Raw genomic sequence first — 11,795 nt, forward strand, 5'->3', positions numbered from 1 at the left:
AGAATTTCAATAAGCTCGGTGTGCTCTGTGTTTGCAAGTATCGACGCGAGCGGAGATAATCGATAATATGGTTCTGGAGCGTTTTCAATAACAACGTTAACAATTGCGATAGGAATAGTATTAGATATATGTAAGGGTGGGAAACGCTTTGTTGCAAGATGAACAAAGATTTTGCGTAACTTTCACACGAGTGCAATAAGAATAAGAATTTGGAAATAGCACAGTATATATATTCAACTTTGAAATAAAATTCCGTTTACGGTGAGAGATTATTCATGAGACGTTCATAGTTATCGGTCGATTGAAGCAGACGCGTTGATCCCTCATGCTCGACGATATCTTATTCGGCTGTTTAATCGACACAAATTCCTCGAAATTAAAATCCCGCCGTTAACGCGCGTTTATCTTGTACGTTGTAGTATCTATAGGAAAATATATCGAAACTTTTCGATTACGATTTCTCTACTTGAAACAAATGAATTCGATCGAATAATCTTTTGCTCGCGCACGTCGCGAGCGCAGACGGGAAAAATACAGACCCGAACAGCGCGCAAGATTCACAGGTAGAGAACAAGGTCGGCTAATATTTCCTAGAACGCGATTAACAATGCCCATTATTTTCATGTTCTAGTAGCCGCGTCTCATAAAAGATTAACATTTACGCTCGGCTTGCCCGCGCAACGACGCCGGAAGTTTCCACAACGTATTCATTACCAGGCCGTGGTCTGCCGTTTCGCCGCGGCGTTAACGCGGATTCGGTAATTCGAAACCGATCCCGCGGAGATTTTCCGAGCGGATTCCGGAGCCCGAGCCACGGCCGATCTAATTTTACGGACGCGAATGCACATTAAAGCGGGACGTTACGTGACACGCACGCACACGGGGGAGGGGAGAGAGAGAGAGAGAGAGAGAGAGAGAGAGAGAGATTCGTTAAACGGCCGATTCACGGTTCACTCGCGCGTCAAAATATTTGCGCGCGCGTTCCGCGAATTGACGTAGGTCCGTGTTGCGCCGGCCTCCCCCGTTCCCCGTTTCTTTTCCCGCACTAAATACGATAATGCCCTCGACAAATTGGACGGATACGCGCGTCACACCGAGGATCTCTACGACGCCTTTGAACGCGTGCTCGCGCGAGAGTCCGAATCTACCGGAAACGATCGAGCGCGCGAACCGGATTCTACGCTCGCTGCGGAGACGCGCCGCGCGAATTGTTGTGTCCTCTTCGAGACCCGGCTCCCGATACTAAAATTAGAGATGAAACTTGTTGGCTTTCTCCCGCGCGAGGCACGGCTTAAACGCAGAAATTAAACAAGTTTTATGCCGCGGGTTTAGATACATTCTAATGAAACGACGTAAGAAGTTTCTGCAGAACCGGAGATATCGGCTGGACCCGTACACCCGGCCGCGTTTGAGACGATGTTGCTCGAAACACGCTGCTTCTCGAATAGCGCGTTAATTTATTTTATGTTTACTTGGAACGGTTGTGAAGGTATATTTCGTGTTTGGGGTCCGCGATTTACGCCTTTCGCTTTGGACAAATTCATGTCGAGATTTGAAATAAATTCTTTGTATTTTTAGTATTTTTATTATTTTTTAAAGGAGATTTGGCTGTGAAATAGTATTACTGGGAATGATATTTATTTTATTTTATAATTATTTGATACAATTGTAGGGTTACATTTCATGTTTAGGGCCTTTTCACTTTGAACAAATGAGCTATTTTACTATTTTAAAATTTTAGTATTTTACTATTTTAAAATTTTAGTATTTTACTATTTTAAAATTTTAGTATTTTACTATTTTACTATTTTACCATTTTACCATTTTACCATTTTATCATTTTACTATTTTACTACTTTACTATTTTACTATTTTATGACTTTATTATTTTACTATTTTTAAAATATTATTTCTTTCGGCCATTTTGAAACTTTGCGAAGCCGAGGCATGAATACTCGCGCACTGCGAATAGCAGTCGCCATCTTATGCATAGAAGACGGTTTCCGTGTAGGAGATATGCTAAACTAACCAGAGGCATGATCCTCCGATTCACTTTGTTTTCTATGGAAATGTATCGCCCCCGATGGAATAGAATACGTTTCCGATAATTCTACTTACGCGACGCAGAACTCTTTCGCTATGCCTGTAGTTTGAATACATACCTGAAACAGAATAAAACGACACGTTAGTGTTATGGAATAACGTATAATGTAGTTGCTTGCGTTGCGATCTTTAGAAGATAGTTTGTAATTTTTTCGACAATTATAATTTGCAATTATATCATTATTTTACATATATTTTAAATATAATTATACAATGGATCTTTATCCAAATTTTCATTTTCACAGGCCACTTTATTAAATTAATAATGCGGAAAAATTGTTAGTACTGTCTTATACCATGTCGAAATAATTACAACTATATATACAATCGCATGAATACTTAAAATTATTTTAATGATCCAAATTGCTTCGAGATTGCACCGAGATTGAATAGATATCCGATTTTCGAGTTAAACTATCTACGAGAGTGAAGATGTCCGACGAATCCGTGGAACCCGATCGCCGGACTGTTCTTAAATTCCCGGCAGACAATTCAAACTTTCTCCGGCGATCGAACAATAGATGGTGCCTGAAAATGGTCTCGCGCGGTAGAGGCGAGACGCCGCGTTAGGCGGATCGAAGAATGCCTATCCGCGGACGCGACTCGCCAGGAAAGGATCACGAGAAACGGTAAAAAGAGTGAAAAAAAAAGAGTTTCGCGAAGAAGGAGGAAGATGATGGAGAGGAAGAAGTGGGTTCGGGTTACGCTGTAAACGACCTTAAAGGCGGGTCGAGGAGGCGCAGGCCGTTGCGATAGTAACCTACATAGCGCCGGCAGGCACACTGGACTGCTTAGGCTTGTTAACAACGAGAGGATAGCGCTGAAGACGCGCGCGAGTCGAGTTACGGTTATGAATCCACCGAGCTCTGATTCTCACATCCACGCGTCACCGGCGCGCACCGTCTATTTGCAGTCGCTTGGAAACTGTCATTGATGCCTGGGAGCGCCGTCGTGCACCGGCGATGACACGCATTGTCATTTCGCGGTCTGCGGCGGATTTTTGCGAAACCCGCGATACGCGGACACGCCTCGAACGCGATCGCCGTTTTGAGACCTGCTGACTCGATGCTTGGAGGCCCTGTTATCGTTTTGAGACCTGCGGAGTCCATGTTTGAGCCAATATTTAAATAAACTAGAATAATGGAGCCGGTTACTGGCAAAGTGTATCTTATATTTATCCTATGACATATTAAATTTTTTCAATTCCATTACTCATTGTTAGATAAATATCGAATAGGGCATAATATTTTTTTACTTCTCTATTTCGTTTATTTCTGTGTAAACAAATTTAATATTATTCGAGAAATACGAAGCTAATTTTGCTGCGCCTGTGGTTTATTTTTAAATATGTGAGAATGATGTGAACTTTTCAATTAGAAAACAAAGTGAGAGAATAAAAATATGTAACAAGTCTAATTCGCGGAATACAAAATTAATTACACAGCTTAAACTAATGTTTTTTTTTTTCTCGGAAATTACATTTCCATGTTTGAGAACACCTTGTCGTCGCTCAAGAAATATTTGCCCGACCGCGTTACACCTGCGCACACAGTCACGCAACGGCAACGACTCCTACGATATCAATGATTTATTAATTAAAATAGAATTTCTACTCGACGAGCTGTCTGTCGCGCTCCGTCTCTCTGGAAATGTCAAGATTGCCTTTACATAACAGTCCCGAAGACGGTCTCTCGAAATCACGTGTGATTTTGGAAAAATTTCACCGCGAGGCGCGTCCGTTTTCGGCAACTTTTTTTTAGCATCCCCACGGAATGCGGTTGTTGTTGCGCGTCCGCTAATGAATAATTCAATATTTCGAATCGCCGTATCGAGGCACTTTCTCGGCCATTTCTGCTCTTCGCAAAAGTGGCGTAATGTGCGTCGGACTACAAGAAAAAAAGAAAAGGAATATTTTTAGAATACCCGATCGAGAGCGTGAAATACGAGAAAAGAAATACGGTAAGGCGAAGAAAATGTTCGACACCGAGGGAACAGTTTATCGCGAAATATCCGGCGGTATTTCGAAACGTGGATGAAACGGTTGAGGCGATTTCGAAACAATAATATCTATATTTGCCGTGGAAAATAACGCCGACGTCAGGTGCGATAAATCCCGGGCCGCGAACGCTCTGTAAACCGAATCTCGCGATTAGGCGGCACACGAGCTATCTCCCCCGGTGAAAACAAAAATTTCAGTGTGTCAACAGAGACCGAGTGCCCGCGAATGTGCATACGCCGCGCGCATTCCCGACGGCCCCGTACATATACTCTCTCGCACAGCCCGAAGTGCACGCTGTATGCGCGCGCACGCGCGAGCGCGGACAGTCAGTTTTCTGCTTGATCCGGTGTCACGTATCCGTGCGCCGCCGAGGAAAGAAACGCGAGCAGGCCACTGCACCCGGTATCCCCGGCGCATTTCTGCGAACGGGAAACAGGAAATCCTCAGGATGCCGCGTCTTCTTTCCGCCGTCGTCGTCGACGTTGTCCGCAGAAACCACCGACTTAATGCATTCGCGACGCCGCGATTATATCTGCGCTTCGCCCTCGAAAACCTTAACGCGGAAACAGAGCGCAGAAATATTCGGCGAAAACGCGGCGGGAGACGATTCACACTTTCGTCCCTGAATTCTCTTTTGTTTCAGACACCGGCCGCGAAAGTTAGATAAAATCGGACGGTGTATTTTCGGGAACAAAGACTGGGACCATGGTATTTTTATAATGTTTGAATTTATTAATAGATTGCTAAATTAGCTTAGGAATTTTGTTTAAAAGATTGAACATTTTTTATTTTGTGGAGAGAGTATAGTACTTGTGTAGACATTGGCAGGTTTGATATGACATTTATTAAAATATCATTTCAAACTGTTTAATTTTATTTTGTAATTATTTTACTTTTCCTTTACCTCGAATGGATAGACGTTACTATATTTATTAATATATTATTAAATATGAATAAAATGAAATTATATTTTAAATAGAGGTCCGAATAACAGAGTCACTCTGAAAAGTATTGCAAAAGTAAGAAATAAAAATTCTTGACTCCTGACAAGATAAAGAAAGAAATCAAACTTGCTACTAAAAAGCACGGAAACAAATTCTATTGGAAATAAAACAAAAATTCTATACTTTATAAAAATACTACCCTACTGTGCTTAAATCTTAAAAACGAGAAATTCAAGATAAATTTTCTAATGGATAAATAATTGATGAAATTTGTTTGTTATTCGCTCGGAGCGAGCACCGAACAAAACGGGATAAAAATCGATGGTTATCGCCGGAGCGACGCGACGTCGAGGTTCACGATCTAACGCAAAGTTCACTAATCCGGTCGACGCTGATTGACTCATTGCAATTCAGCGGTGGTTTGCGTCAAAGATGACGACCGGCGTGGTAAACAGCGATAAGACGCGAATATTAAAGTCCCTTCTTGAAGCGTCGTTAAACGGCAGTCGCCTGCATTATCGACGGACGAGAAGCGTCGACGCCTGTGGCCCGACCGCTTCCGATAATCAGAAACGTGTACTTTGCACGCGGTCATGCGATTTCCCCGATCGCCAACAGCTGCGCCTTTCCGCGGCGTCTCTCTTTCTTTCTGCTCCTAATCGCCCGACGAACAGATGAACGGATGCTGTTTATCTGAACCCCGCGGGAGACGGCGACAAAAATCACCGTGAACCGAGGAACGATCCGCGCGCCAGGCAAGCTGCATCGAATGTTGTCACCCTAAGAATCCCACGAGCATACCGCGAATTATAATTTATGGTGAAATGGAGCAGTTGCAATTTTATATAGAAAGAAATTAAAAGAATTAAAGTGTTGAAGTTTTTGATTTATTTAAATTACAGTGGGAAGAAGGAAATTGCTATTTTGCTTCTAGTTTTTAATATCGAGGTGTAGAATGTTTATTTTAGCTATAAGATTTGCTATATATTTATATTAACTGCGAGAAATCTGTTTAATCTGCGTTAGTCGTTGTCGCTATTAATTTCGATATAAAATCTGTCTCCAATTTCAGAAAATTTCTACGCGTGTAATAAAATATATAAAATAAGACATACATGTACGGTGTATATTATACAATGAACAGGAAATTTACATTGAATCCCAAGACGTAAATCCTGAAATTTTCGTAACAAGGGTGGTAATAAATCGAATTTAATCTACACGGTACGAATGCATAACATACACTGCACATAATATACATGTACATAGTATAATAAAATATATAAAATAAGACATACATGTACAGCGTATAATACACAATGAACAGGAAATTTACATTGAATCGTAAGACGTGAATCCCGAAGTTTTCGTAACAAGGGTGGCAATAAATCGAATTTCGTCTACACAGTAAGCATAGTTACCGTTTCGCTTCACGGACACGAAGTAATCGCGGCACGGTGTGAACAAGCGTAAGGCTCGATCCGACGTCTGAAGGATGAGAAAGTTGTGCGGTTTGTCGTCGAAGCAGACGCAATAAGAGGACTCGAAACAGCCAGCGGCCGACGCGGGGGCCTAGGAACGGAGGGAACGGGGGACGCAAAAGTCGACGGCACTCGACGGCGTTTCTATAGAAAACGTTCACCGTTAATCGAATTAATTCCCGGAGGACGAGCCGCTCATCCCCTCCAACGAAAATCAGCGTCGGCCATTGCACCGGATGATCCCGTTCCCTTTTCATTAACGCGCAGGTGGAACGCGGCGTTCGTGGGAAACGAGCCGCGTTTTTCGACGCGTATGGTAATCGCGGTGTCGCAAGCGGAGGACGAAGACGGAGCGCACGTTTTCGAGTGAAACGACGACGACGACGACGTCGAGGACGTGGACGATGAGAAGGACGGCGATCAGGACGACAAGGATGGTGGGGCGTTGACGACGATGGGGAAAAAACGCGAGCGGTTCGAAAACGCTGGCGGGCTGTACGCAGTTCGAGACGCCTTTCCGAAAAAGCGGAGAAAGTTGAAAATGAACGGGGATATGACGTCACCGTTGCTGCTCCGATAGGTTGCACCGCGGTCCGAACGAGGGAGAGAACCGGCGGCCGACCTGTAACGATTATCTTGACGTCACGCGAGAGAGGACGACGCGCCGCGGCGCATGCTGATAGGGGGGTTGGTTGTGTTGCTCGATCCCATAGTGACTGCCATAGTGGACCCGGCTTCTCTCTCCCGAAAGGGTGTAATATTGACGGCCGGTGACGTCACGCGGCGCCCCGTTGTCGGATTCTACGCACGCCAGCATCCATCCCTCCCTCCCTCTCGTCTTCCCGTCTTCTCCCGTTTTCGACGCTGGCACGTACGCGCAGCCACCCACGCGCGCTTTAATGCCGCCTGCGCCGTGCTAAATATTGCACTTACCCTCCGACGGGATGATTAAAGTTTATTTTCGAGCGGGAATCGTAATCGAATTACAACGTGGGCGAAATAATTTTATGAACTGCGCGACGCCGCGCCACCGGGACGCGCTACCTCCCTCTCCCCCCCTCCCTTCCCTCTATCTCTTGTTTGCCCAACCCCCGGCGTAATCTCGTTCCTCTCCAGCCAGCGACTACACGGGGTCTACCCAAGTCGTTGCTGGATTTATAATGTTGATTAATTGGCCGACGCCGCGCTCTTGTTTCCCCGATGAGGCGAGGCGCTGTCGAAGACAAATGGGCGTGTCACCCGGATACCTGTGGATTGTGTGCCGATGGCGGCCGCGTTGGCGACAGGGGTGGCTGCGGCGGTTTTTACGAGAGCCGGGTGTAAGATGGGGGATTAGAAGGTCGAGCAAGTTGGGGCTTTTGGAAATAGCGTGTTAATATTAAAAGAAACGCCTCGTATTTTTATGAGGAGTATAAATAATATTATGGGGTTGCAGGCGAAAATACAATCTTAACGATCATAATATTAATTATTGTTTTTAAAATATTACTTTTTCGTTATTCACCTTGGACGCTAGAATACTTTGACGGTAGTAATCTCAGAAATTGTATATAAAATTAACTGATAAAATAATCTAAAAAGTTTACATAGAGAAAATGAATCAACGAATCGTGTGACAAAAATTAGTGGATCTAAATCAGTGAAAACATTCACAGAATTTCTAAATATTTCTGCATTCTCTCCAAATCGTTAAAATTATTAAAGAAGAGAATCAACGAACGAAGCTCAACGAATTTTTATTTACTACGAAAATTCGCGGTCTAGTTGTAAGAAGTATCAATATCCGATGACGAGTTAAGGATCGTTAAATGGCATCCGAAAGCAACGATACTCGCAAGACGCCGCATAAGACAAGGGGTTAGAGAAAATGGCGTTCGACGGAACCATAAACCAGGTCCACGCGAAGATTTATGTGACGAGGCGTTCCATCGGAAGCAGAGCCGTAGCGTCCGACGGAAGGACATCCAGTTAATTAAAATTTCCGATGACAAAGGAAACGTTCCGTTCGGGCAGAAGAGTAACTGCCCTGTCAAACAATTTGCCGGTAATTTCACGGAGACGCCGGAGCAGACCAGGAGACAGAAGCGACGCCGAGAAAAGGTTGGGAGGGATCAAAAAGACAGAGAGAGAGAGAGAGAGAGAGAGAGAGAGAGAGAGAGAGAGAGAGAGAATTGCGGCGGCGCACAGTGGGATATTTGCTCGATTTTGCTGGCCAAAATTATTCTTCTCCCTTAACCTGTCTAAAACGTCTCTCTTCATTATCTAATGAATCCAGAAATGTCTCTATTTATTTATTCACGGTTCTATTAGCTATTCAAAGGTACTAAAAACTATTAAATACCATTGCGAACTCGTAACAAATTATCGAAGATTGCGAAAGAAATTAGAAAGTATTGACAATTGAAATATCTTGAAACCCAAGTTTAAGAATTAAATAGACAAACGAATAAAAATTACAGAATACTATAATGTATACCTGTTTAAAAAGTGTGAGTAAAGAAAACATAACCATGACATCATCATCCCGTATAAATAATTCTAACGGTACAGATCGATGTTACACGAGTACATAAATAAAAAAGATAATACTGTTACACCATTGTTCATATATATATATATTCCGATAGCTCGGACAATTTTTTTCTTATCTTGCGCAAGATTCGAGACGATCGTATTTTGGCCAGCGTTTTGGAGGTAATGCTCCCCGGCGCGGCGGCGGCGGCGGCGGCGGCTATGGAAACGGCGGCGGGGGTGGAGGAGCGTCACGAGAACCCGAGAGAGATCCTTTGTCGACGCGTTGCGACGCTGCGTTTATTTCAGTCGGGCGGCCGCTATTTCTAGCGGCACCAGATCGAATATGCTTTTTCGTTCTGGTACGACGAGGAGGGCGAGTTCTCCTCTTCCTCGCTCGCTCTCACCCGCTCGCTCGGTCTCCGTCGGCCGTGGGTCTTTCTGTAAGAGCGATCTGTCGGCCGGGCGCACAAAAATACAGTCAAAGAGAAAAGGTAGGAGAGGACGCCGGAGATCAGCTGTGTCGACCAACGTATAAATAATTCTCGGCCCACTTCCACGGGTGCAACGCGAAGAGAGACTCGTCTATCGCGCGCCTCTCGGCAATGACGACCACGGTGGCGTTCGCCCCCTCTCGTCACACCCCCGTGTTCCCTGGCGCTTCGCGAAATGTTGTTACCCGAACGACGCGAGCGAACGTGGTTGAATTTTTGTTCACGCCACCGTTTAATTATCTACCCTGAAAGCAACCGAGTCTATTTAAACCCTTTGCCATCGTTATGCATGTTTGAATTATGCTATTCGTTTAGTCTCTTTATGTGAAAGGTGGTTCGTAACTCGAGGAACTTAAAAAATTGCTTACGCGTTAGTAATAGGGAGTTATTAGTATAGTGTGTTGACATTTGAACAGTGCAAGTGGAAATGACTGTTGAATGGGTCTTTCACTAATAAGGTTGCTTATATGTAACAAACGGAAGCGTTGTCCCTAGACTGCAGAATTTTATACAGAATAAAAATTATGTAAGCTAATTCCAAAAGACGTGAGCCTGATAAAAATATCCCTTGTCTTTAAATAATTTTAATAAATCGTATATAAATATTCTCAAATTGTTCTCATGCTTTCACAATTTCTTTCTCGGCCTAGTAATTCTTCTAAAAAATACTAAACGTTAATAAAGTAATAATAAGTCAAATACTAATTTTAAAAAATACCTATTTCGAAAATACCCATTTTAAAAAACACCAATTTCAAAAGACACCAATTTTAGAGGAAGAAACAAAAGAATCGAATACTATCGTCAGATCTCAACCAGCTACGGTCATTAAATAAAGAAGAAACTTTAACCCTTTGACCTCACGTCAGAATCTCCATTCGGAAACCTGATGGATAGCACCGTGGATGACACGCCGCAATAAAATGTCGCCGAGGAAAGATCGACGCGTGCACGCAAACAACAGGCGACATTCCGAAGACAGCACACGCTCGGTCGTAATCGAGGCTATGGTGAAATAATAATCGGGCGTTAATTACGCGGCCGCACCTCGCGATACGTCCGCCACAGTGCGGCGATTTATTTCTTCTTCACCGTTCTCAGCGGATGATTCACTCTTTTATCCTCCGTTTCCTCTGTCTACCAAGGTACCCGGGCGCGGGGGGTAATGATTCTGAAATGCCATCGATTTGGAGTGGGATTAAGCTTTTTTCCTCCTTGAAAATGTCGGTTGAGTCAGCTCGGATTGGCTCAATTCCTTCGTTTAATCCACGGTGCTTCATTACTTGCAACCTCGTTTTGTGTAAAAATATATTTTAAGATTATGATTCTGTTTTTATTCTTTACCCTGACATTTTTGAAGGGAGAAGGAGGTCTAAATATTTATATAGAATTTTAGATATGTATTACTATTATTATTAATTTATTTAGAGCTAAGAGTCAGGTAATTTTTGACTGTCATAATTGCTTTCCTTTTTAAGGGCGTATTTCTCCAAAGAAAAAGAAAAATAGCGAATTTTTGAATTTACGATAGAAAAGAGCGCGTGGAAAAATAGCTATAGAAATCGCAAGAAAATTGTGCAAATAATATATTCACTTTCTCACAGAAATACATATTCTAATAATGAAAATTAAGTTTTCAGATCGACTCATTTTAATATTTCTAGCACTATAACCGTAGAATCGATGAAATTCAAACAGATCGAACAACGTTCACACCTCCTGCATGATCTCTTACGACGATGTTTAATTCATACTCTCGTTCTACACAAACGCTCCACATTCTAACACACTAAAAAAAACAAAACCGCGCGAAATCGACGCCTAATCGAAAATATTCGCATTCTGTTCCGCATCTACAGTTACGCGGCGATGGTATCTCTAAATACGCAGGGAAATGTAACAGTACCGTAAACTGCGAGCGACGGGTCAACACGTACCCGCCGGTTATATTTCGAACGTTGCCGTGCCGCGACGAAAATCCTCGCCGCGCGATGCAAAATGATTTATTAATTGACTGCGGCGCGCTCGCGTTGGCTTCGCCGCAAAACCAGTAGGAGCCGCGCGGCGCGGCGCGCGGCTGCGGCTAGAAACGCGAAGAAAGCCAATTGGCAATGAGATTTCTCATTGCTAAATAAGGCCAGAGCTCGTGGCTGCGATCGAGAATTCGGAAATCGGTGCACGCGGAATGTTGTCCGCCGGTGCTAGTGTCATACGCGGCGACCGGTTGCTTTTGTAAACAACCACCGGGGGGGGGGGGGGGGGG

General features: G+C 43.7%; 1 protein-coding gene across 1 annotated transcript in view; it reads right to left on the bottom strand.

Annotated features, from left to right (window-relative positions):
* Nucleotides 1-1,983: 1,983 nt before the first annotated feature.
* LOC144477587 (RNA polymerase II elongation factor Ell-like) overlaps nt 1,984-11,795 on the bottom strand; it is a 126,318-nt gene continuing 116,506 nt past the window's right edge. Inside the window, exon 3 of the mRNA XM_078195314.1 lies at nt 1,984-2,162. Coding sequence (XP_078051440.1) covers nt 2,115-2,162 — 48 coding nt within the window. The 3' untranslated portion in view covers nt 1,984-2,114. The remainder of the gene's footprint in view (nt 2,163-11,795) is intronic.

This window comes from Augochlora pura, chromosome 2 (assembly GCF_028453695.1).
Source record: "Augochlora pura isolate Apur16 chromosome 2, APUR_v2.2.1, whole genome shotgun sequence".
NCBI lineage: Eukaryota > Metazoa > Arthropoda > Insecta > Hymenoptera > Halictidae > Augochlora > Augochlora pura.